The sequence below is a fragment of the Micropterus salmoides genome, unplaced genomic scaffold (genome assembly GCF_014851395.1).
Source record: "Micropterus salmoides isolate LMB-PRFRI ecotype aquatic unplaced genomic scaffold, ASM1485139v1 Ms_hic_scaffold_21, whole genome shotgun sequence".
Classification (NCBI taxonomy): Eukaryota; Metazoa; Chordata; class Actinopteri; order Centrarchiformes; family Centrarchidae; genus Micropterus; species Micropterus salmoides.
Genome location: NW_024041262.1, coordinates 15,326,031 through 15,353,520, shown reverse-complemented (window position 1 = coordinate 15,353,520; position 27,490 = coordinate 15,326,031). Strand labels below are relative to the sequence as shown.

General features: G+C 40.6%; 1 protein-coding gene across 6 annotated transcripts in view; it reads right to left on the bottom strand.

Annotated features, from left to right (window-relative positions):
• adam11 (ADAM metallopeptidase domain 11) overlaps nt 1–26,494 on the bottom strand; it is a 32,973-nt gene extending 6,479 nt beyond the window's left edge. The window contains exons 1-22 of one of the 6 annotated variants that reach the window (XM_038735489.1): nt 26,150–26,494; nt 25,743–25,930; nt 19,936–20,012; nt 19,421–19,487; nt 11,893–11,975; nt 11,071–11,128; nt 9,482–9,545; nt 8,489–8,628; nt 7,309–7,383; nt 7,043–7,114; nt 4,808–4,974; nt 4,161–4,245; nt 3,900–3,990; nt 3,352–3,403; nt 2,940–3,039; nt 1,915–1,986; nt 1,346–1,438; nt 1,104–1,184; nt 951–1,001; nt 760–823; nt 427–532; nt 104–223 (exon numbers count right to left, since the gene is read on the bottom strand). In XM_038735489.1, the coding sequence (XP_038591417.1) occupies nt 104–223; nt 427–532; nt 760–823; nt 951–1,001; nt 1,104–1,184; nt 1,346–1,438; nt 1,915–1,986; nt 2,940–3,039; nt 3,352–3,403; nt 3,900–3,990; nt 4,161–4,245; nt 4,808–4,974; nt 7,043–7,114; nt 7,309–7,383; nt 8,489–8,628; nt 9,482–9,545; nt 11,071–11,128; nt 11,893–11,975; nt 19,421–19,487; nt 19,936–20,012; nt 25,743–25,930; nt 26,150–26,207 (1,964 nt within the window). In that variant the 5' untranslated portion in view covers nt 26,208–26,494. The remainder of the gene's footprint in view (nt 1–103; nt 224–426; nt 533–759; nt 824–950; nt 1,002–1,103; nt 1,185–1,345; nt 1,439–1,914; nt 1,987–2,939; nt 3,040–3,351; nt 3,404–3,899; nt 3,991–4,160; nt 4,246–4,807; nt 4,975–7,042; nt 7,115–7,308; nt 7,384–8,488; nt 8,629–9,481; nt 9,546–11,070; nt 11,129–11,892; nt 11,976–19,420; nt 19,488–19,935; nt 20,013–25,742; nt 25,931–26,149) is intronic. The other 5 variants (XM_038735490.1, XM_038735491.1, XM_038735493.1 and 2 more) reach the window with 5 other exon arrangements.
• Nucleotides 26,495–27,490: the final 996 nt, after the last annotated feature.

Sequence of the window (27,490 nt, the reverse complement as noted above, 5' to 3'; positions counted from 1 at the left end):
GTAGTGAACCCAACTTTTGATTATGCATCTCTCTCTCTGTATTTATTAATTGTTCAGTTGTGGTCCAAACCCATCAAGCTGCCAGAGAGAAAAGCTGTCTCACCTGCAGTCCATGTATCTGTTCTGATGGTGGATTGTCAGACTGGTGAGCTTCCCCTGTAGTTCGCCAAAACTCGGTCTAGCTGTCAGATTGGTGCACAGAAGCAAACCACACAGAACGTCCCTGAAGGACACGAGGGAGGAAAATAAGAAAACAATTTAAGAATAACAAAACAAGTCAGACTTATATGAGATTTTATAACACAAACAGTGGAGTGTGAATTCAGGTTTTCTCTGCAGCATCCTCCATTGAGTTAGTTTTTCGATTAAAATTGTGTGTATATGCGCTATCAACATGTATTTTATGAGGCCATGCTGTTCACTCACTGCTTGTTGCACTGCACCCATCCCTGACCACTGGAGTCCGGGCCACAGTTTCCTTTCTCTGTGCCCTCAGAGTTCAGCTTTTCATAGCAGAACCTGTCAGCTGAGTCTGAGAAGACAGAACAGAGTATTTCACTTAATGCATTCAACCCACGGCTTTGCTTTAATCCTTACAAAGCTATTTTCAGAAAATATAAAACATTCAGTGGATGACTTTGGCTTTCACTATGCAAGTTATTAAGTATACCAAATGGCATACTAAAAAAAATCCTATTTTAACCATCAGAGCGCCATGCGACATGGAGAAATAAAGCTCAATATCCAATCCAAACCTACTGTAGCCCCACAGAGTCCTGCACTGGCCATCTCTGGTCTTACACCGACCTCCATAACAACGGCCCTGAGGAAGAGGAGAAGAGGAGGAGGGTGGAAAAAATGGTGAAGAGAGGACAAACAGAAAGAGACATGTTTTATTAAATGCAACAAGAGAAGCAGTAACAAATATTTATCAAGCAGCCTGACTTTACCTGTCCAGCATCACACATGTAGCCATCCAGTTTGTGGACATTATGAGGACACTGCAAAAGAGAGAGAACATTATCTGTCCATTGGGTTTCAAGTGTCTGAATTCCTTTTTAAGCGTCTTGATGAATGTACAGATTTGTCGGGGCTTCTTTTACCTGGCTGGAGTCTCCTGTGCAGGTCTCAGGAATGTCACAGTCGTTAACGGCGTCGCGGCACGTTGCCCCTCTCAGTTCGTACTGTCAAAAAACAACCATGGAAGGAGACGGAAAACAGAGTGAGACGAAGAAAGCAGGCGGCGAAAGAGAAGCAAGTAAGCAAGAGGGAGTAAAAGAGAACGTCAGGGCTGTAATAAACAGTGACGAAGCATCCAGTTAAAGTGTGTATAAAAGCAGCTCACCTTGCAGTCCCTGCAGCAGAGCCCGTTGCTGCACATGGCATTGTGGGTAAGAGTACACTTCTTACAGCAGTTGGCTCCACTCCGTGCACACTCCTGTGGGTCAGAGATTGTTTACAGTACATCTGTAGTTCATTAGTGTCAACGTGTTTTGCCTCAAGGCTTTCATGACATCCTGAAGTCACATCACTGACTACACTTCATGCAGCATCTGACACAATGTGAGGAAGTCCTGCGCTATATATAGTACCCAGTAGAGTTCCCAGTTTAGCTTGTTTACTAATTTAAAAGTGTTTCCTATAAGCCAAAATGTATTTTTAATATAAACTGATAATATCTGCAGTTCCATTTGAATTGAAATGTTCTGGACAGATGGGTGAATATGTGACGGGTCCTTTTCATGCCACCTTTCACACTTTGCATATTGTGCGCAGCCTGCTGACAGGATGACAAACATTTTATGCAAAGCCGGTCGTTACTTTAAGTCTTTTCCAACCACGCTTACGGCTGAATGGGTGATTCCTTAAACTCGCTGCAAGCTGCAAGAAATTAGTTTACTGAAATGTACTCACCACTAGTGACCCACAGTCACATTCCTCTCCCAGCTCCACAAATCCATTCCCACACTCTGGTGGGTCTAACAACTAGAGGAAAAAGAAAATATGTAAGGTAACTATAGAGTCCAAGGCCCAATCCCAAAGTCCACTCTCACAGACTCAGACTTTGAAGCAAGTTCTCGGGAAGTCCGTGAGGGCTTAAGGGCTGTCCCGCTGTCAAATCGCCAAGTGTACAAGGGCTCTCTCGCGGACATTTTGAGCCCTTTTTAGACACTTTCGTAATTCTGAATTTCTGCAGACTTTGCCTGAGGGAATTGTCCACAGTTCATAGCGGTATGACGTGAAACACAGGGGTTACACCAAGGGAAGCCCAGAAGCGAGAGAAAAATCCTTGCAAATCCACGTTATAAGAGAAGAAGAAAAATGGTAAACAAACAAGCATCGATGCCAACGCTGATGTTAACATTGTTAGAATTGACATAAAACACATGAAATCGGAGGAAAGCAACCACCTTATTACACACTTAGTTTATTCAACTATTTATTTTAGTTTTTGCTTAATGATGCTGTTTTGACCAACAATAGTGTATTGATTATTGACAAATATATATTGACATTTACCTCTCCTCCACTCTGTAGGGCAAGAGCCTGCAGGACTTAAAAATCAGGCAAAAACATAAAATAAAAAAAGCGTGCAACGTTTTTTCAGCATCGTCAAGGTAACGTAATAAAGTGTCAAAGTGCTGTCCCATTCCCGTTTACAGCATTTTGAGCCCTTGCAGCCTCTTGCACTCAATCACTTTCCAAGTGACGTCAGTAAAGTCTGTGAAGGTTCAGGGCTCAGGGCTAACTCATTTAAAACAATTGAAATTTGGTATTTATACACAGACAATGTCTCTGTTATTCAGGAGATTGTTTTTGACTTTGAAATACCTGTAGGTATGCATTCAAAACTGAAAAGGTCTCTACAGTAAGTAGATTTTCTTTGATTGTTTATCATGTAATAATAAAAAAGTTACGAGTGAACGAGTATCTCTCACCTTGGTGGGCTTGTTGAAGAGACAGCTGCCTCCTCCCTGTTGGAGGAAGCGCAGGTACTCATCTATACTGCAGCGAGAGAACTTCCTGGGCAGGTAGTAACTAAGACAAAAACAAAACACAACACAGAAATCACTCACTGCCACATTTGCTTAGAGAGTTTGCATTGCTCAAAAGTTGCTTTAAAAATTAAGAATAAAATATGATAATCCGTGAACCCAAACTGTTAATAATTTGCCCAAATAAAGAGGAGGACTTTCAAAAACCACATTTTATACATTATTACTTCGTAGACCGCTGGCTGGATAGGAATATGTCCATCTGCGTGTCCACAGATTCCTGTTTTAGTTGAGAATGTCCTAGTTTTAACATATTCCAGGTCACTAATAAATTTATTGTACATTAAGTGCATACCCAGTATCCTCCATGATACAGCCCAGCCATGGGTCTGGACACCTGCAGTCTTCTTAACACACACATACACAAACACATACAAAACATTTCTGTGGTCAAGAACAGGCTATGATGTGACTGTGCACAGCAAAACATTTTTGAGCAACTTTTTAAAACTCTGCTGTGCACTGCTGCGTCCTCACCACCAGAGGGAGCTGTTAGTGTGGCAGAGGAGTTCTCAGTGAAAAATCAAGTCAGTGTTGTATAAATGGTTTACACTACTTTAGTTTGAAAAAGTCATTTTCAAAGGGACATTTTAATAGGACATAACATTTTGAATTTAATCTGAGACAACTTTGCAGAAATAACCAAATATTGCAGTAAGGAATCATTAAAAGAATAAAACAAAACTATAAGTATGAACAGTGGACAACAGTTTTTAAAGTAAAAAGCTTTTTTTGTATGACAAATTGCCTTTTTAGCTACACCTCTACGTTTCTGAATCATGACACAAGCGATTGTCCTTCCACGAATCTTGAAGCTCTCCAACCAGTGTATGTTCGTCTTACCTGCAGCCGGTCGCTCTTTGTTCCTCAGCATGCCAATGTTCTGGCCAAGACTCTGACACAACGTGATGGCCATGGGGCCCACACTGCCAAACTGAAGACACACACATAATCCAGTTAACGACAACAACTGCCTTGAATTACACACTCCTGAGAACAATTAATTTTCAATAACTACACAATTTTTATGAAGCTCATGGAAAAACATCCCCGATTTGTAGCCGGTCTCTCTGATTTAAACAGTGTGAGAGACACAAGTCTCACCTCATTGATGCCTCCACCCCTGGTGAGTGAGCAGATGCCCCCAATGTAGGCTGCCTCGCTGCGGCTGCTCATGAACGTCCTCCCACTGTAAAGACAGGGGGACTGTTACTATAACAGCCGTGAAGTAGAAGAAGAAGAAGCAGAAGAAGAAGGCAGTGGTGGTGAAGGAGAAGGTGAAGAAGCAGAAGAAGAAGGCAGTGGTGGTGAAGGAGAAGGTGAAGAAGCAGAAGAAGGAGAAGGAGAAGGAGGAGGAGGAGGGAATGTGGACGAGGTGGATGACGAGGAAGAGAAGGAAGAGCAGAAGGAGAAGGAGAAAGAGGAGGAGGAAAAGGAAGACGACAAGAAAGGAGGATGAAAAGATGGGAGAGGTAAAGGAGGAGGAGGAAGACAAGAGGAAGAAGGGGAATGTGGAACAAGAGAAGGAGAAGAAGTAAAGGAGGAGGAAGAGGAGAAAAAGATGAAAGAAGAGGAGGAGAAGATGGAAGAGCAATAGGTAAAAGGTGAAGGAGGTGAAGGAGGAGAAACATCCGATTTGTATCCGGTCTCTCTGATTTATACAGTGTGAGGAAGAAGAGGAGGAGAAGGAAAAAGCAGGGGGAGGAGGAAAATGCAAGTAGCACCAAGTTAAATCAGGAGGTTGCACCCACGAGAAGAGGTGAGCAGCGTCGCAGCGTTCCTTGATGCTCTCCTTCCTGTACTTCATGAAGTCGCGCAGGGTGAGCAAGGCGTCATCGCCCACGGAGACCCTGTTTTCAGCAGACCAGGTTTCCATGGCCACCAAGACGATGCGAGTGTTGAGCTGCTCCTTGTAGATCTGGATTCATCAAAAGGAAATCCCGAGCAAGGGTTACGCTACAGAAAATTCATCTTCTATCCTGTTGCCTGGTATTTGCCAATAAACAAGATCCAGGACTGCAGGTTAAACATGCGACCAACAAGTGAATGTAATAAAGATCCGAAAGTCCAGATCAATGAAAATCTGAATGTCTGCTTGGAGAATAATGGTACTCTGAATGGCCTCAAAACGGCTGTAAAATCAAAGAGAAATTCAGGGATAAAATTCTCCAGATGACGCACAGTTTTTGATTTAGGTCCGTTTCTACATGGGAACAGAGTAAGAATAATCTACAAAAAGTGTTTTCTGTTTGTGGGAAAAATTCAGATCTTAAGGGATGGTTGCAACAGTCTTCTTCTAAAGGACAGGGGAGCTGAGATGAGAGGACTCTCATCTGTTTAACTTATGATTTATGTGGAATAATGACAAAGAAAACTGCATCCTTTTAGAAGAACACAACCTCCAAATCCCCAGGTGGGGATTTAGAGGAGGAGAAGAGAGAGGTGGAACTCCAGACACATTACCATCAAGGATAATTTGAAAAAAATGTTGGAGATAATGGAGACCGTTGCATCAGTCTACTTTAGATGTGGAGTGGGAGAGGGAAGACAGCAGTGCCATGGAAACCAGCATCACTGTATGTCCCCAGTCAGTGAAGGGCTTCCCATTCTGATGCCACACTCGTGGGACACGAGCACACTGATTTGCACTTCATTTGGCTGTTTTGAAAGGTAACCACATCCGATCATACATTCACAAAAAGGTCACTTAATTAATTTATTCATTCATTCATACAATCATACATACATACATACATACATACATACAGTACAAACTGGCTCTAACCAGCATCATTAAATAGTACCGGGAAAACACCAGTTTCAACGTCAACAATGAAAAGGCGATTCCGGGACGCTGGCCTTCTAGGCAGAGCTGCAGAGAAACCATTTAATGATGCTGACAGTTGAGGACCTGTAAGGCGTCTATTTCTCAAACTAGACCCTCCTTTGTATTTGTCCGTTTTGCTCAGTTGTGCACCGGGGCCTCCCACTCCTTTTTCTGTTCTGGTTGGAGCCAGTTTGCGCTGTTCTGTACAGGGAGTAGCTTTGTCTGAGATCTTGTGTTTCTTTGCAATTTCTCATATGGAATAGCCTTCATTTCTCAGAACAAGAACAGACTGACGAGTTTCAGAAGAAAGTTTTTTGTTTCTGACCATTAATGATCTTCAACTAGTCTAAAGAAGGCTAGTTATATTGCTTCTTTAATCAGCACAGCAACAGTTTTTATTCTGCGCTACCATTTACATTTATTAATTTAGCTGACGCTTTTATCCAAAGCGACTTACTTAATTGCTATACATGTCAGAGGTCGCACGCCTCTGGAGCAACTAGGGTTAAGTGTCTTGCTCAGGGACACAATGGGAACAGTGGGAGTTGAACCCAGGTCTCCCACACCAAAGGCAAGCAAAAGGGGTTTCTAATCATAAATTAGCTTTTTAAAATGATAAACTTGGATTAGCAAACACAACGTGCCATTAGAACACAGGGCTGATGGTTGCTGATAACGGGCCTCAGTACACCTCTGTAGATATTCCATTACAAATCAACCGTGTCATTTATAACATTAACATGTCCACACTGTGTTTCTGATCAATCTGATGTTAAATTAATGAACAAAAATCATCCAAATTAAAAGCCCCATGATGAGGATACAAGAGATAATAGCAAATATTTACAATTTTATCAGTCAGAGTCACTGGACCTAACAGAAATTCTGATACACAGAACAATACAGTCTGAGACCAACCCTGAGATGGTTAAAAAATAATATCAGACTGTAAAACAGCTTTTATGAATAAGGGATGGCAGCTGTCCCACTCAGGAAAGTTTCATCTGCAGGGAAAAGCTCTGAAATGTGGCAATTGTCCTGAGTAATCTCAAGAGACTTCCTACAATAGATCCTCTATGAAGGGGTGCCATGGCTAAATAAAATACATCATAGGAAGAGGAGGGCTCATCGTCAACTCCTCAACAATATTTCCACTCACCGCATCGGCCATGTTAACCACCGCTTTGGCAAAGTTCTTGGTCTGAGTGGTCGACCGACGGAGCTGCACGAACTGCCAAGAGGAGAAAAATACTGCGTTAGAGCCTTTCATCTTTCTTCCTGTGCTGATTAGAAAGTCTTATCAACAGAGCACCAACATATTAAATCCTCATTTTAATGAGAGTCACGCTCACATCTTCTTATTGCCTTCGTGCAGCAGTTACAGATTTGAAGTCCAAGAAAACACATCAGTGCTTTCACACTTACCAGTTCGTGGTCGTTTACCACCATCAGCTCGATGTACTTGGTCTCAGTCTGGACGGTGCGCTGGCCTCGCCGCACCTGGAGGGGAAAAAAAAACAACAACAAATAAAACCCACACAGCCCGACGTTTCAGTCCACTGTCATAACCACCTTCACACAGGACAAACAGACGCACACAAACTCAGCAGGTGAAACCATTACTCACACTGAGCGCACACACATGCTGATACTGGCGAAACTCTAGTCTTTGTCCTTGAGAGGGCAACTTGGACAGCAACACTCTTTCATTCATTAAGCAGAAAATGCGCTCGGCATCCGAAAAGAAGAATTGCAGCAACTGTGTCCGATTACTTCAGGAGCAAGAAAAAAAAAAACCCTACTAAAGACTCTGAAAAGTTGCCTTTTTCTTGGTAAAATATTCATGACTAAATAAATGACAGTCCAAGCTTAAAAGCGAATATCTTTAGTAATAAAAATATTATTTAGTAAGATTTTAACACTAAAAAAAGGAGAGCAATTCTGCTTAATCAGTACTGTGTAGTAATAATTTGATCTCATTAAACTGATCTGGGGAAATACGCAAACAACCCAAAAACTGTCATGACATTTTGATTTAAATGTTGCAAAATTCTGATACGTGACATTAACCTTTTTCAGCTGAGCCCTGCCTATTTAAAATCAGTGAGAAGAGTGCAGACATAAACAGAAATATCTCAGTTGAAAGCAGCTTTATATTTTAGTAAACATTGACATAGGCTTACCTAAAAACCAAACTGTCAAAACTGATGCAGCAGAGGCAGAGCATTTCTGTCATTAGACCAAAAATGGCTGAAACTTCACACTTTGTGCTTATGATGCAGACTTTCCATTAGAAATGTCTCTTCCAAGTCCAATACAAACTTAATCAAGTGGCCTCACTCGAGTAATTTTTACTTATCGTGGGATTCTATTTTTATTAGCATCAAAGCTGAGATAAGCTATCAGCATGTGTGTACATTTGGCATCATATAACAGACTTCCCCGTAAAATAGTATTCGTGTTTGCATATCTTAACTCTGATGTTGCCCTCATGGTGACACTTGCAGCAACCCATGTGACATGTTGCTGGCCAGGCCATCTGTGAGCGTACATGGAGGTGTGTGTTGAGAAAGAAAGAGACTCAGAGACGGTCTGAAACACTGACTTGTCTTTTTGAGCGCCTCAGGCCTTCTGTAAAGACGGTCTTCTCCTGGTCAGACCAGTCGTCTCCATCCTTCAGCTCGCCGTCTCCACCACTGTGGACGTCTGTCTGCCCCTCGGGCTCTGTGCTGTTCACGGTGCATCCTGGGAAAAACACACACACACACACACACACACACGCAGAGTAAGGAAGAGAGAAAAGTGGCTAGTCATCAGGCCAGGGATGGATGTAACCATGTATTTTAGTCCACTGATCTGTAGGAGAAATCAATATTGCACAGAGTATAACTGGCCAAATGGGAAGGGAGAGAGGGCTGAGGAGGGAGGGAGGGAGGGAGGAACGGCAGGGGTTGGATAACAGGGGGGTGGGGTGAGGGGGTAGTCCAGAGAGGCAGACAAGTGTTAGGACAAAGAGGAGAGGCGGAGAAGAGGCAGCCAAATGAGACATTTAGCAAGGGCAAGGAGGACAGCGGGACAACTTGAGGAGGACACTGTACACTGCAGTGTGTGTGTGTGTGAGAGAGAAAAAAGCAGCCAAAAAGCTGACTTGCATTACAGAACATTTGATTGTTTTAGATCATCCAATGTCAAGGACGAGGCTGAACATGTAGTCTGCAAACAAGTAACGGCAAGCAGCCTCTGGGTTTATCAGGGACAAACTGCATCCTACCGGGTTTCACTAAACTAGGTTTCAACTACAGCACCCACAAACAGGCTATTAATCGCATCTTTTAACAGCAAAACACAGGCCAAATATGTATCACATCACAAAATTTAATCTAAATCAAGTTTGAGATGTCATAAAAGTAAATAACTTGTATTATAGCTGGATTTCTGCAGCAGGTATTGTGTCACTAGACTTAGGATTTAGAAATTAGAGGGCAGACCAGAGATTCTGTGTCCATCAAACTTTTATCATCACACCAGAAGGCCTGAAATGCTTTCTGTTCTGTGGAAAGTAACTGCGAGGGGTTTCTGTGTAAGCTGATGGTCCTACCTGGACAGGGAGGTGGAAAGAGGTCGATGTCCGGCATGCGATACACAATGTGGTCATTCTGCTCCTGAGAGGCGTCAAGAAAAACCATAACAAGGAGTGAGAGACAAAGAGAGAGAGGCGGGACAGTTAAGTCTATTTTTTTCCTCAGAACAACTCAAGGCAACTTTAATTTCCTGAATAGTCTTATTTTCCTGAAGATTTTAACTATTAAGGGTTCACACAAGAGACAGTTTTGGGTTCATTGTTCACGTCTGCCTGAGCAGGAATGAGAATTCCAGACATGAAAATATTAAATTTAAGTACAACTTCACCTCGAGTCAAAAGCAATCCCTACTCAGACCAAAGCAGACAGGGAATCACATCACTATGTCTCTTTGCATTCTCTTTTTTTCTGCAGTGATTTTTAATGGCAGAAAAATAACTACAGCGGATCCACAGGAGAGCCAGATATTGTTGTTCACTATTCCAGGCAGGAGAAGTGAAAAAGTTACATAGGTCAAACAAACAATCTAAATCAAATCAATCAATTTAAACACAAAATAATCTCTATAATAAACAAATGTGGAATAAAAGTTACACTAAAGTAAAATTTCACCTTCATGGCAGACAGCAGCAAGATGAGGTCTGAAGGAAATTTGACATTGCCCTTTAAAGTGCATCAGGCTTTGACCACTCAACCGTGAACATATAGAACAAATCATGGTTATAATCTTAGATTAAATTGCACAAAATGCAGCTCTATATGAGTGATGACACCCCCCTCATGATTTCCAAATGATGCAGCCATCAAATGACAACTTCTCATCCTCAAATTTACTCCACAGCTTTTCTGTGTGAAAAAGTGCTGCCGTGTCCTCTGAGGTAGAGATGAATCAGCGGGAAGGAAAGTGCTCCAATGCATTATTAATCAATCAGTGGGCTGTCATAATGGCAATAACACTGCTAGACACTGTGGTACACTTGAGCTGGGGATAAATACTTTATGAATATGACCCATTTGAGATGGATAGCTGAGGAGAGGGAAGAAGAGTGAGGGAGCTTTAAGAGGAGCAGGGAGGCCATTGATCCATCTCTCCAGTCTATGTAATTGAGCTGTACTTCGATTACTGTGGGCCTTAATGGGGAAAAAAGCTCAGCATCTTCCACACTAAACACTTTCACCCACTCCATTCGGCCAATCTGTTATATGTTTACTTCTTTTTAATATTAGATCTATTCTAAAATCAAATCAAAGTATTTTTGTAATATCTAAAAGGCCTCTTAAACATTTTGTTATTTTATATTTCTTCTCTCTCCCTCCTGTCTCACTTTGATATGAGAGAGGAGAAATGTGGCAGTGGTGGTGGATTGTGTATCAACTCAATACTTTTCATACAGTAACTTAGAGATAGAGTACCACCGTCTGGACTAAAGGTATTGTGTGATATGGAGACAGAAAGAGACAGTGAGACTGTGGACTCACTGTAAAGATTTCAACATATTTTGAACGTTTGTTGCCAGTTTTGCGAGAACTTTTTCACACAACCTTGTTGCTGCCTTCGTTTGATGCCAAGAAACTTGATATGTGTGTGTTTAAAGTCCTGACTCACCTCACCGCTGCCAACAGGTTCAATCCCATAGGAGAAGTTCCCATCAGAAAACATCCCGCTGGAACAAACAAACAAACAAACAAACAACAGCTGCATGTTACAGTATGCCTGGACATGTTTGTGTCGGATGGCAGCCGTATTGTCAACAAATCATTGGTTGCCAACTTCTAGTGGTATCCCCTTCTGTATTTTTAGGTACTTTTTTTTCACACTCACATGAACAAAATGATTCATACCACCTAAATGCAAAATAGCATGAAAGATCTTTATAATTATCAAATATGTTTATATCTTTCAAGGGCATTTCTTCCCCTTTTGATTAGGCCTCTATCATCATGTTTTGTAAAATACATTTTGAAACCTTGCTGTAGTATATGTATTTTATTGTATGTTAAAAGGAATAGTTAGAGTTCACGTCTCTACTGTAAATATGAAGCAGTGGGCAGCCAGTTAGCTTAGCACAAATACCAGAAATAGGGCGAAACAGCTAGCCAAGACATTTCTTGGCTTTCTGTACAGAATAAACAAACCAAATGCAATAGTTTAGTGAGCACTAGACCATGACAGAGCCAGGCTAGGTGTTTCCCTGTTGCCAGTCTTTATACTAAACTAAGCTAAGCAAATCTGAAAAGGATATTTTAGAAAATTTACACTGAGCTTTCAAATGTGATTTAGTGCCTTAGCTATTTTAGTAGTGTTTTACTTTAGGCAAACTTACAGCAAGTATTTGAACATTTGAATTACATACAGACACCAAACGTTGGGTCCTGACTGAGTCTACATTACAGATGAAGTGACCTTTAATCAAAGTATTCGACTCACTGCAGGCCGTGACAGGTGGACAGAGCAGCCCAGGAGCCCGGCAGCCCCCGCACACCCCCATGATAGTAGCAGTGCTCTCCTCCCTGGAAACAAATTGTATATTATACTGAGACACTCATAAAGTAACATCAAATTTCAGAAAATGAAACAGACACTGACTGTGAACCCCTCGCTTCTGCTGATCTCCTGGCCTCCTAAATAAGCACAGGGCAGGTATTTACTGTCAGTCTAGGGCCTACAGCCAACCTGGTGGGTCAACTGAAGGATATCAGTGACTACTGTATGACTCAGTGGCCGGGAAAACCTACACCTACACAGGCTGCAGCGGAGATGAGTTTCACCAAGGAAAAGCTGTGTGCATACAGTGCATGTGTGTGTGTTTGTGAGCGATGGAGAGAGCAATTCGAGTGCAACAAGGCCAAGGGTCAAATGAGAGAAACTTATTGATGGACTATGAAGTTTAAGTAAACAACATGAATTAAATTCAGATTTTTCCTTCAAAATGTGCTAAACTTTCACTTGAAAACCTATTGTTTTGATTTAAAGAGTAAACTTGGCAGCAAACCACATAATAGCAACCATTTCAGTTTTCTGCAGCAAGGTTACTGCAACCTCAAGGTTACAGTGTCTGTAACCAAGGACTCATTCAGGTACTCCAACTTGCATGAAGGATACTGGATCTCAAACAATGACTGTATCCCTACATTATACAAAAACCTGACTATAATGTTTTCTTGTAGAGGTCAATGTATTTTTAAATCTGAAAACAAATGGGTTGTAACTGAAAACTAACCTGTTAGTAGGGCAATTTTTATATTCCAAAACAGGGGGAAGTCAGCTATCTGTAAGATAAATGAATCTCCATATACTACATAGTTAAGGATACACAAATAAAAAAGATTATATTGAGATATGTTAAATTATATGCTTACATGACTCAACCAAAACCTATAGAAGACATTATAAAACAGTTCTGAAAAGCTCAACTATAAAGGTTGACTAGTAAATTCACTTTGACATGTAAAATCTGTGAAGTGCCCCTTTAATATAGGATGAGTGTGCCAGCTGACACTTTCAGATTGGCAGAACTGCTGTAAGGTGTTAGCTGTACACCTGGCTTCCAGATACCTTCACCAGATTATTCATAATCCCCTGAAAGGCTCCAACTGGATGATCATGTTTTGAATATAGTGTTTCCACACTGCCTCTCACGGAGCAGCAATGATCGCATTACGACAATTAGAGAGAAGGCATGCCACTGTCACTCAAGCAGCACGTGCATGTGTTTAACAAAACAAAAATTGTTGAGAAGAAACTAAACTGTGCATGGCAGTTAGAATTACACTCAGGAGTGGATTTTTATATAATAAAGGAGTCTTCATCTAAGTGGATGGAGATTATAGTTATGGGTCTGTGTTTGTAGCTACTTCAGAGAGTGTATATGCATATGCATGAGTGTGTGTGTGTGTGTGTGTGTGTGTCTGTGTGTGTGTGTGTGTGTGAAAGAGAGGGTCAGTTTCAGGTGTTTGTAATGAACCCCTCTAAGTCATGTCTGCCACCTGAGCCTGCGGTTGTCTGGCACGGTCAATAGATCCAAAAGAAAAGAGGCAACGTGGAGCTTCTGTTCTTTATGCATCATCAACCTTTACTCTGAGCTTCAACTTAAACCTGAAAAAACTCTGAGACATCTGTCAAGTCAAGTACGATCTCGCAAAAACATATTTCCCATTACAAATGGACTCATACTGTATTTGCTTCAAGGTGGACTAAATCACACATAGCCAGACAGGTTCCTATTGATGAGAAATCAATGGCTGACTTGGAGGTCTGTCAACTATGGCTCCCTCATCCCACCTCACATCAGTCACACACAGCCTTGAGAGAAAGATGAAGATGAAGTTGAGTCTTTCCATCGGTCAGACATGATGTCTCAGATCTCAGGACACAGTGCTGATTTGCTTTTGATGAAACTTGGGGGAAGGGGTGTTAATGCATTATATTATATATAGTTATAAGTAGAAATACACTAAATCCAAATTAACAAACAACCTAAGTTATAATAAAAACTGGCTAAAATAAAGACTATGACTATAAGACTATGGGTTTATAGCCATATCAGGGCTTTGAGCTAAATGCTAACATCTGCGTGCTAATGTGCTCACAATGACAATGCTAACATGCAAACGTTTAGCAGGTATAATGTTTTCCAAAATCACCATTTTAATGTAGTTTGTTATCATGCTAACATTTGCTAATTAGCAAAAACACATAGCACAGCTGAGGTTGGTGGGAAGCTCATTAGTTTTGAAGGAATTTGACCAAAGTATTAGACAAATAATTTAATAAACAGATATTTTGGTGATGGACCGACATTGGCATCACTAGAGCCATGCTGCTTGTTTGGCTAATAATAAGTAGCAGCTTAATTAAGTCTACTACTTTGAAAATCTTAAGTTCTACATCAAAATGTTATTTCTACATCATCAGTTCTACATCACTTTATTATTTCAGGCATCAGTTCAAAGCTGTGGAACCACATAGAGTCTGACTATTAACTAGAAATAATAAGCACTTAAATTTAGTCCCAGTATAAGAGCTTACTTAGATTCTGGACTTTAATCATTCATACTGAACAGTGAGATAGCCCGCAGCACTTGTCCAGGGCACAATAATAAATAAATAAAAGTTAGGATTACATGGCTAAATGGAGGAAATCAAATTGCCTATTACAGCAGACACACACTGACTTTGAAGGACTGAGTGCGCTTTTCATAGGAGATGCATACGCTTTAAATAATGGTCACTGACATTTAAATAAACCATGTTGTATGAGAAATTGTAGATTGATGGTGAAATATTATCAGGGCTGGGAGGACAGGGACAGGTAAGCAGGACATTATATTAGAAGTGAGTGACTATAGCAATGAAATAAAAAGTGCTTGCAGGCACAAATGGAGGCAAATAAACTGTTACGTCCCACAGAGACGAGAGGATTCAATTTGACATTATAAAATCTAACTGAATTAGAAAAGCTGGAGTTTACGTGATGTCTAGACTTTCTAGCTGAGAGGATCAGAGGAAAGATAGAAAAACAAGAGCAGCTAATGTAAAGTCTAAGGAAGACAAAGTGAGACAAGATAGAACAAACGCATCAGTAAGGAATATTAGACTTCCTCAGTGAGTAAGAGAAGCATGTTAAATCCCAAATGAGTTTTTATTTTCTTTTTCTCTGTGATCTGCCAGGATGCAAGAAGTATCTGACACTCAAAATCTAACTGGGGAAGATGATGGACCTCCTGCCTGATTTGTGTCCCCCGGGCCTGGGGCGGCTGGCAAGGTGTCCCTTATTTATCCACACTGAAGATGGCAACCCTAGTTGTAGGCCCTCGCAGAATCTTTCTCTTTCTGTTGTTTGCAGTGCGCCCTGTAGGTGACTACCAGCTTGGTAAAGTTGTCATCCCCCTAGCGGCTTGGGAATCTGATTGGAGGCCAATTGGGTTGATTCTGGAAACTCTAGAAACTTGCTTTATTGCTTGTTAAAAAGGACTGCAAGAGCTTCTTTGATATTTTCTGCCAAATATATGGAAGCTCGTTTCATGCTAGCTTGGTCACGGCTAGCAGCAGCATCTGGCAGTGGGTGAACAACTCCCATTGTCCCTCGTGCAGTATTACATGTTCACGTTCTACTTTTTGGTGATTTTTTTTGGTAAAAAGGGAAACAGGTAAGGGTAATCTTGCAACAAAAATGGAAAGTCTAGCATTCAAGAAAGCAATTTTAACCAGAAGAACTAAAAAACAAACCAACAAAAAAAAACCTTGTTTGCATTGTATTCATCTCCCCCCAAAGAGTTTTTCACATGATAAAACCTCTATGGCAGCCCAAGACTGAATAACTTAACAGTGAAACTATATAGGGAAAACATTAATATATTTAAGATATATAAACCAGCTCATCTAAATTTTATCCTCATCCCTACTTTAATTACTCTTTTAGTTGTGTGCCATTGAGATTCAATCCGAACGAGCCAGTCACCAGTTCAATGCAATTGCATGGATCCAGAGGGACCAATAAAAAAGTGACACATAAAGGCAGAAGCCTTTTTATTGGCACTTCAATAAAACTAAATAAATCAACATGGAGATGGTGGTCGTAGCGGGGGAAGGGGGCTGCATGCACACACCAGGTTCTTAGTCTTGCATGCACAAAAGGAAACGTCGATATAAGCAATTTGTGCAGTCTATTGTGTAATTTCTCCATAGGTGCATGTAGGTGTTTGCATGTGCATCATAAAATGTGCAGGTACTTACATAAGTTTATACTTCCTGTGGCAGTTCAGACATACAAATATAATACGGTATATAATGTTTACTGATGTCTGCAAACCATTTCATAGTCATAGTATAAATGGTACATCCAAGCCAATAAGATACAACTACTCATCCCAAGAATTAGATACTATATATCATTCAGTCGTAACAACTACATAAACTAAAGATTTTACAATTGATTGATTTAGTTTTCCCCTTCTACTGAATTCTAGACTATTAATCTAACTTCTTCTCTCTATTCTTTATAGACACCTGTATGGACTCTGTAAAACCCGTTCCACATACTATGTAGTTTGCTTTACCTGATGGACAAAATATCTATAGCCTTTGATATTAATCAATTTATTTGTGCAATATTTCTAAAACTTTTGACACAGAGAATAAGGACACTTTATTGAATAAATAAATTGCATTAAAATCCTTTTGTGTATTTTATGTATTTATGTGTGTATTTATCGTTAAAAATGAATACTTCCAACGCAGAACTATCTGTTAGATTAAAGAATTGCCATTCTCACATCATGTGATTACCTATGGTACGCCCCAAGGATCCATTCTTGGGGTACTATTATTTCTAACTTATTATATAAATGACTTGCCAAATGTGTCCAATAGCATCTTCCTGGTTGCCCCTAACATCAGCTCCAACTTCATTATTTTAAGTGGAAAAAGGACATACTGCAAACATGTACAGGTTAGCATGCCAGATGTTTTAAGCCAACAACACCTTTATCAATATTTGGGAATACGGATTCAGTACATTGGTTTATAATATTTTTTCACAAGGATCCTTTAATTTGGTTATTAAAGAATTTTAACCAAGAAATAAATCTGAGTTGGCCATTTTACAGTTAAAAGAACTGTGCTCTTTGGTGGCATCTTACTAATTTATGGAGCTCTTTTTCTCAAAATGACATCTTCCCTCAAGTCTCAGAGAACATATAGTACATACTTCACTCATGTTTTATATTTGAGTTTTCATGTTTTTTGTTACATAATCTACATATATATCTTTGATAATGTGATTATTATTTTATTTTTTTATAACATAGAGAGATAATGAATAAATCCATCTGGGACTTTTTCCTTTCCCTGCACACAACATTCCATATTGTTTAATGTATTTTTGTCATTTGTTTGATTTTATCCCATGCAAATAAATCTCTAACTCAATGATAGTTCCAACATTACACATCTGGTTCCAAAGGTCAGGGCAGAGGGTGGTTGTTAGATTTGGTTAAGTTGGTTCTGGAAATGGACATGATTTTAATTCCCCTCACGACACAACAAAATATACCCGCACTGCTGCTACTGACTGCTGGTACCCATAGCAACCATCTACTGATTGGTCAGGTGGTCTCTGGCAGAGAGTGAAAGAGAGGGAGCGATAGCGAGACAAGCACAGAAAGAGGGGAGGGACAGTGACTGAAATAAAGCAGAGGATACAGACAAAAAGAGACTAGATGGTGGTGAGAGTCAAGCTGTCTGCTTTTATTGCCTGTTTGAGACAGAGTGTAAACAAACTAGATCCACCACCACATCACTATAGGGCGGTTTGCTCGAATGTATAAATGCATGTCAGAGAGGGCAGCATCGACAATTCAATCAAAGTGTAAAACTGCAGCTGTTGGACACATTTCCGAAGACATGATGTGTTGAAGAAACCAAAGTAGGAAGCAAAACACATGAATGAAGGGTAAGATAAATAAGTGCTGCTGTTATTGGTTATTTATTCTGTTCAGTTTCACTCAGAGGGAATACAGCCTTTGGAAACATCTTCTAATACACACTGGACATAAAAGCTACACTCCTGTAGGCACTGGCACAGAATCAATTTTATATCAAATTGGCTGTGATGGAGAACAAGCTCACTGACTTCTAGTAAAGTCTGATAGAAAGGAGCATGCCAACATTTTCTTGTCATGAGTTACATGGGAAGATCAATACCAGTCTCAACTCTGTATAAATATGAAGCTACAACTTCACTTAGCATTAGTGTTAATTTTAAAATTTAGCCTTAGTCCTGTGTCAAATGTCCTTGTTAGTTTTTGTCATATTGAGTCCACTGTATACAATTTTTTTAAAATCAAGTTTTAGTTGACTAAATGTTTGGGTATTTTAGTCTGATTTTAGTCAAAAAAAAAAAAAAAAAAAAAAAAAAAAATCAAGAAAGAAAATCAAAAGTATTTTATTCTAGTTTTAGTCATTAACCATCATTTTAGTCTTTTCTAACTCATTTGTATAATTTTGATTAGCATTTTTGTCAATCTGCTCTAACTAAAATAGAGATGTTTATCATTTTAGTCACATATAGATAAAATGTTCTGTAAAATTTGAATGTTAGCTTTGTTCTCATTTTTATTGCAAAGGAGACATTAACTGGTCTCAATTCCCGGTGGTTAGCCTTGATATGCGCTTCAAGTTCGTAGTGTTTTTTTCAAAAAATCTTGTAACCACATTGCTTGCCGTCCGATATAATTACGCACTCTGTTTTTGTCTGCCTCACTGTATTTGAAATGGGACCAAATATCTAAGTGCCTCCTTTCCTTGCATGTTGTGTACATCACCAGAGTTCACATCCTCCACATTACGGTAATTATTTACTCGTGCACCAGGCGTCAACCCGGTTGGCTACAGCTGAATGAACACTGTTCAAGTGAAAATTTAGAGGGAGAAAATATGGCCTGTAATATTTTGTCTCCTCATTATACTGACAGAAAGATATTTTCAGATATTTTCATCTGCTAGCCTTTTAGTGTGTCTCAATTCGCACCCTTCCATACTTACACTTACTATTTTCAGTTCATTCACACTGAAAAGTATGGCAAAATGCATTGCACTATGGAGTACCCGGAGGGAACGCTCATAAAGTCGAGTGTGGAACGCACACTGACTTGGGGGTCCCTCCCCTTCGCAGACGTAGCGGAAGGGGAGGGACCACCAACTTATTTTCAAACTTGTAAAAATGGTGGCGAAGGAAGCTGCAGCGGTTGTGATCACAAAAGTACATTTATTTTTATTAATATTTAATCAAATTTAATTGAAGTAAGTTCACGCAGTGTACCGCATGTAAGTTTAGTGACGGAAGTCTCCAAATTGAGACAGTCTATTAGAGTCATATTTAGTGTGCACACATGACTGATAATGGTCTTCTCATTTCTTTGAAAAATGTCAAACTATCTCGATAAGATATTCTTACCATATTCTGCAACAGCTGCCCGTTCTCGTCATAGTGACGCTCCACATAGTCTGTAGACAGAAGGTTGCTGGAGAGAAAACAAAAAAATTGAGACGAACAATAATCCTTTTAACATTTAGTTTGAACCTAAATTCCATACTTGCATGAGTCTACATCAACAAATGACTGATTCATAAGTAAAACCAAAATGTGAGTGAAGATTAATTTATTATAAATGTGAAAAGTATTACATAAATGCTCTACAGTACAGCAAAATGTGTGTCAGGTGAGAAGAGGAGGAGGGTATATAAGTATACATTGTCAGTGTTGTTTAGCTCACAGCCAGTGCGTATAATGCCACATACAGGACATACAGTACAATACTGTAGGTGAGTGGGAGCGCAGATGAAGATAGGTAGTAGAAGTGTGCATGCAAGTACGGTCATGTCAGTGACTGCTGTAATAATGTACTGAACATTGTTTTGCACCTGTGTGGTGTGGTTGTGTGAATGCTATGCAGGCATGTGTTGACTTACTGGTTGAGTTCCAGGTCAAGGATGAAGGATGTGCCGTAGGCCTCCACCAGGAAGCTGCTCTGGGCCAGATGAACAGGCTGAGGGAGGGAGGAGAAGTTTGGAGAAGAGAGAGAAGAAAAAAAAAAAACAAACAAACAAAAAAACCCCACAGGAATGAGATATACATTTACAATTTATTAATTTACTATTAACATACTGATTTACGTAGCAACAAAAACTCAAGAGAGAGAGAGAAACTAAAGGTGTCTGTTAATAGTAGTTTATAGGAAAAGTGGACACCAATATTGTTCACTTGTGTCAATTGTTCAGTGTAATCATTAGAAATCAATGGCCTTAATTGAGCAGTTTTCAAGTTTGTTATGTTGTGTCTTGATTCAAACTATACAGTATGCGCTATAGTGAGAGAGTACACGTACACGTACACACACGAGAGTTCCTGGATAGGTCATTGGTTAATGCCACTTGGTACAGGTGATCGTGGGTTCGATTCCCGGTCAGGGCTGGGTGTAACATACCCTGACATACCGATAGGCAAGGTCCTTAATTCTACCAGCCTACCTCAGGCATGAGTGAAACCGCAAATACAAGAGCCATACCAGCCATACTGGAGAAGCCAAGAGAATAAACCGGATGTTCTCCACCGAACCATCCAAAGTGTACTCTCAGTGGCAGGGTAATAACACAAGATCAGATCCACCCAGGGATCTGAACAGTACTGGAAGAACATATGGGAGAAAGAGGCATCCCACAACACCAATGCTCAGTGGCTAGTGGATCTAAGAACAGATCACAGCAATCTCCCAGAACAAGATCCAGTAACCATTACAACGGCAGACATCCAAGAAAGAGTGGCAGGTATGAAGAGCTGGACAGCACCAGGCCCTGACGTGATCCACACCTACTGGCTGAAGAAACTAATTGCACTCCATGAACGCCTGGCAGATCAAATGAACCAACTGCTGATGGATGGGACTCACCCAGAATGGTTAACCCAAGGACGGACAGTCCTGATCATGAAGGATCCCCAGAAGGGAACAATCCCATCCAACTACCGGCCAATAACCTGCCACTGCACAACATGGAAGCTCCTGTCAGGCTTCATAGCGGTTAAGATGAGTAGGCACATGGCTCAATACATGGACAGGGCCCAGAAGGGAATGGGCACTAATACCAGGGGAGCCAAGCACCAGCTACTGGTTGATAGAGCAGTCACTCGAGACTGCAAGACCAGGCAGACCAATCTGGGCACCGCCTGGATTGACTACAAGAAAGTCTACGACTCAATGCCACATACATGGATACTGGAATGCTTGGAAATGTACAAGATCAACAGGACACCAATAGCCTTCATCAAGAACTCAATGGGGCTGTGGAAAACAAGTCTGGAAGCCAACTCAAAGCCAACTGCACAAGTCACCTGTGGGACTTCAAGATCCAGACTGACAAACTGGTAATAGCTAACCAACCAGACATCGTGTTGAACAGCAACAGCTAAGATACTGCGCAGAACCCTCAAACTCCCAGGCCTCTCGTAGAGGACCCGAGCTTGAGGATGACACTTTTTATATATATATATAGATAACGGCTCTCTGAATTATCTGAATAATGCCATCTAATCAACTGTGATCGGATATCAATAATAGCAAATTACTTTACTTTGACAGGGCTGGCAGACTTAGTGCATCTCAGGTCAAGGAAAGAAATGCCACAAGCTTCATTCATTACCAAATCTTAAGCCTGGCTTGCTTATGCTAGCAGGAAGAGGCAGAATTACAGTAGGTGACCTTTCAATTTGGGCTGATCTTTTTCTTAAAATTTGGTCTGGCTGATCTGATCGCATTCTGATCCCACTGCTCTTTGCATGTATTCATACCTGCATTAACATGCATTTTCCTAATCCAGATACAGATTGCATTTTAATGCCAGAGATAAATGGGGTATTAACGATACAATACTTGAGCTATCAGACGTCAATCAAACTGCGATCTTAAAAATCTACTTTCCATTACACTAAACAAGAAACAGCAAAATGTTTTTCCTTGCCACATGTACAGATTAGACAGAAGAAGCAGTAGTCAAATTACAATATGGAAAATGTCGATATGTCTAATTTTTGTGGTATGGTAATGCTAATTTATATCTTGCGGCTTTGTCTGCAAGGAAGGCATAAAGACTTCCAATGATGTGCGGTAGAACAGAAACCAAGCATAAATAAGGGCTTAGATGTCTAAAGCTTACTTTTAGGCTTACTTTTAGATGAATAAACCATGCCTCTCTATTCTCTAATTCATATCCCTGCATTATGTGTTCCCCAGACACCAACTCAAATTAATGAATCACTCATTTGCCAAGTGTTTCATGCTCTCAGAGAGGGACAGAACATGATAAAGAGAGTGGAGGAGGGAAGAAGATTTATGGATGTCAGTATGAAATCATTTAAGTGTGCACAGAGACAGAAGCAACAAAGACTCAGATATTAAAGGGGCGTCCTCCTCTAGTATCCTCTCCCTGAAGGTTAGACAGCCTCATCCATCCCTGAGGCTTTCTGGATAAAACTGGGTGTTGGGGCTCATCAGCTCCGTCTAACCTTACTCGAAGGTGAGTCCCATCCGCATTAGAAGACAGAGCGCTGCGGTGGCTCTCATCCACACTTACTGGCCAGCTGCAAGGCAGATCTCATTAGTATTACCATGCACTCTCTGCAAACCACTTAGTATCAATCTGAACCTCCACTGGGTCCATATGCACAATAAAAAAAAAGCCCACAGCAGTCCCTGTGAGCAGAGATAAGAAAGCTGCACCAGACTGTAAAGATATGTGATTGCATTTTCATTTTAACATCATATCCCAAATATCACATTTTGATAGGTTTGATTAGCTTTTAACAGGATAGGTTGACAATTAAAAAAAAAATTAGTTACTAAAGTCTTGGTATAAAAACAAAATATTTCCTGTATAAGCTTATTGCTGTTGGGAAGAAGCAAGCTAGCTCTGGTGATTTATGTTGGACAGTTATTCTTTGTTGACATTTTAAAAAGGATAAAACATTGACAGGTTATTAAAAACAAAACAGGCTAATTAACCAAAAATTTTAAACCCTGGTTGTTTTAAGAAAGAGATTGACTTTAATCTTAGTTTACAGCTGCACATCCTGTTAAATGAGCATAAGTGTGATCATCTTCAATTTTGCTTTTGAGGTCACGAGAAAGACCATCTCATTGTATCTCTAGTAAAACACACACTGAAAACCTGCATTAAATGACGTATGTGCACTTTTTAAAGTTGAGATGGTTACTTGTTACAAACAACTTACCCATTTACACCAGAGGAGATGCGGAGAAACATTAGCATTCCTTTGTAGTTATATTTCTGGAAGCCAGACAGATGTATTTCCAATATTAATTCTACTTTTAACTCTGGTTTGGTCGCCACCAACTCCTAAGGGAAATATCTATCTCTTGAGTGGCTAAACGTGCAGCTTTGTTCACCAGTTAGTTGCTAACTGTGTCCACCTGCTGCTTGGCAGATACTGTACTGTAGGTTTATCAGAGCCTTTTCACTTAAAACAGCTTCTTCTTGCTAGAAATGGTGAGAGTGAATCAAAACAGTAAAGCTGCGTGTCGCAAAAACAAAACAATAAGCTGAAAGATGATGAAATACTCAGTTTAACTGTTTTGTAATTTTATCCATTTCTATATATAAAAAGTGATTATAGCAACAGCATTTTTTATTTATTATATCCAGCAAAACCACTGATATTTTGATGAAATATTCATCAATAATAAACCCTGTAAGTGATAGTTAAGGTTCTAAGGTGGTTTCAAAGCAAAGTACTGTGGCAAAGGACTACCCCTGCCGACAGGTTGGTTTTACTGCAACCAATCGGAACAGCCCAGCGCACCAAAACAGTACAGTACTTCCTAAATTACCCACTCCACATTTAAAAGAAACATTATGTAGTAATTTTATCTTAAAATAACAGCTGACTTGTAATAGGGTGAATGGCATCATTGCCACTCTGTGTCAAGCTGTGCCAAGTTCTCGAGAACTGCATGTACCTCGCGGGAGGCAACATTCATAAATACTATGAAAAAAGGAGGTGGATGCAAATTGGGGCTATGGAGTCCTGTGCACGAACAATGTTTGTTAAAAGAAAAAGTTAAAAGTTCATTATGTGCAATGTAAGTTCTTTGTAATAAGCTAGCTCGGTATTCTCAGTATGGATATAATGGTAGAGGCTGCAAAGAGACAAAGGAAGACGTCTGAGGAAGCATGGAAGAGAAAAAGAAAGAGACTGAGCAAGAGACCGGACAAGAGTAGCCTAAATATCAGACTGGCTTTTATTTGTTGGCGTGAGCTTTAATTTTGTTGTTTTTTGGCCCTTTGGTCTGAACATCAGTGTTCGATTTCAAAGAGGAAACAGACTGAAAAGTTCACAGTACTTGCAGCACCAGGCACAGATCAGGCTGTTGTTGACAGATTACCTTAAAGCTAAGGCACGTTGGGTGGGTCACATGAGAATCTATATACAGCTAAATACTTTCTATGTCCAATTCACACCAAAGCTTACCATGGCTGCTGGGATTAATTTCCTTTTAAATGTGTAGTTTGTACAGCTATTAGAGGGACTCTGAAAGGACTCTGCCAATTCTACCAACTCTACATCTAAAGCCACTTTCTGAAGTGTGGCAGCACTCAGACTTCTCCAAGGAAAACAAAAAAAAGCAAAGACATAATGAGATGCTGACCACAGAGGGTAGCTCAAGGTCAGACCTGTGTCATATCCACTGACCGACCAGCTGCCGACTGACAGACACTGTTCATAGTGAAGGTAACGAGAGAGCACAGGTAGCGGTGTGAAATATTATCTAATGGACTGAAAGGAGGAGGCAGCTTGGGGGTCACAGGGTGGAGTTGGAGTGACAGACACATGACCTCAAGAGAGACGACAAACAGGGGTGAATCAGGTGATGGGAGCAGATGATGGTTACAGTTTTAGAAATAATCTGTTATGGCACTTGTTTGAATATATAACATCTTTCCTCTCCGTTTTCCTTTTTCAACACATTTATTAAGTTACAGGGTGGGGGGAAAAATTACGTTGGAAAAATGGGAGGCACACTGTACACTTGATATTTGGCTATACTATAGGTCCTTGCTGCACTACAACAGTATGCATCTTTGAAGGATACAGTTAAAGGAATACTAAAACATTGACATTTAATATGGAAGTAACAGCCCAGCATGAATACAAGGGTGTAAAAAGAGTATATTTAATTTTATTCTCAAATCATTCATTAAAATGTTCTTAGAGAAGATGTTGGACAGTTGAATGTTATCGATCATAATCTCATTTTATTTACTGGGGTGGTGATCGCGCAATGGATAAGACACTTAACCCCTAGTTACTCCAGAAGCGTGCGACCTCTGACATGTAAATTGTATGTCCTTTTGGATAAAAGTGTCAGCTTTTGTAAATGTAATGTTTGGAGGAACCCAGCCATTCTTTGATGATAAGACACATGCCTTTGGTGTGAGAGACCCGGGTTCAATTCCCCACTGTGAAACATCCACCAATGTGTCCTTGAGCAAGACACTTAACCCCTCTATATACCCCCTCTGATATATATAGCAATTGTAAGTCGCTTTGGATAAAAGCGTCAGTTAAATGAATAAACGTAATGTAACAATGCTCCCTTAATTGAGGTTTACTCTTCAGTCCTACACATTCTCACAAAGGATGCATTACTAGGGGAGACACTGATCAACTGCTGTAGGCTATATAAACTTTAGAAGTCTAAACCCACCTGCACCCCCGCTGCGTTGCTCTTGACCCGGGTGTCCAGGTGGCTGTGGAGCAGCTCCTCCTGGGAGTGGATCTGTTGCAGCAGCCTCTTGGGCTGAACGACCTCCTCTGCAGGAGGCAGCCTTCCCTCCAAACTCACCCATTCCCTCAGACCTGCAGAGGACACAAGAGGCGGATCAGCGCCCGGGCCTGATGACAGATGAGGCGTATTAGAGCTCTAAATGTATTTTCTGCAGTGGGATTAAACATCTGATGGTGATCTGCTTTGCTGACACCGAGGCAACACGGTCCTTGTTCTCAGAGGGTGCGGGTTAAGTGGAAGAAATAATTGACCAAAACTCTGATGCATCACTGAGCATGGCTTGCCTGTAATTAACTAAATCGTGAGGTAAAAGCAGAGCCTCTTACCTGTCACGGCGCACCGTGCACACACTGCAGCGAACAGCAGGCATCTCACAGGGAGCATGATGCTCACATAGTCCTAGTGATTTCCTCTCGGTGCAGCGCCGTTAAATGAACTGAAAAGAGGCGTGCGCGGAGCTGCGGCGGGAGTGTTGTTGACAGTGAAGAGAAACAGAGCAGCGGGGTTCGCATCTCTCACCTCCCTCTCCGCGCCAGTTAAACGCAAACAAAGGAGGCTCCTCTGCTCGGCTCCAGCAGCATGCTGGGTGGGTGTCGGTGTCACAGAGCTCCGCGGCGCGATCACACACCCTCGCCTTTCGGCCTCAACGTTACTGGGCTCGGTTGGTGCAATAAATGAGGCTGCGCGAAAAGCATGGAAACAAGCAGCACGTGGGGCTTGACTGGCCCACCCACGCTCTTTTAATGAGACCTGATGGGTCCAAAACCCAGGTCCGGGGACCCAAGGGTAACACCTGATAGCTACATCTACATCTAATAAACTGTAAATCATACAATATTGTATTTCTCTCAGCATTAAGATAGATGTTATTCCTTAATGGAAAATAAGTTTCTAATTAATAATGCACGTTCTAAAAGCATTTGATTTGGTGATTTAATCAGCTTTTTTCTTTTTAATAGCCTAATATTTTTTAAGCTTGTTTTGAGGTCACATTTTGCCCTAAGGGCAGGCTATTGTTTTTTTCTCATTTGATGCCTAACTGAAGATCAGTGTTCTGGACCCTAAAAAAAGTAGTCCCGGGATAAAATTTAAGGGTCACAAGATGATTAGGTTACAAAAAGGAATAAAAAAAACTATACTAACCCCAAAATCAAACCTGCTTTTGGCTTTACTGATTTTTGTTCTTTTGAAATACAGGATATTTTTCAGACCTCTAGAAGGGCTAAATCACTCTCTGGCTAAGCTGCTCACAGCTTGTCCACACTGAGGTCATGAGAGGTCAACCACTGTTAAAGGCCCTGAAAACAAATTTCCTTAAATCAGCTTCCTATATTTTGTTTTTCCTCTGTGCTCTTCTCGATAAGGTGGTCGTGTCTCAAATTCAAAAGCACCGTTTCACATACTTTAGTGCACCAATTAGAATTTAACATTTGAATCAGAATCTGATAAGTTAGTGGGTTGAGTTCCCATCAGTCAAATCGCACTGAAAAGGCCGATCAGGTGAGTTTTTGACTGGTAAAATCTTAGAACATTATACCCGAGGATGCTGTTTTCCAAACTATAAAAGTAGACTGTTGCTTATTTTGTCCTGACTATTTTAACAGATTTAAGACAAGCCTTAACCTTTGTGCTGCATTTGGTCCAGTGAAAGAGCATACTTAAAGAAC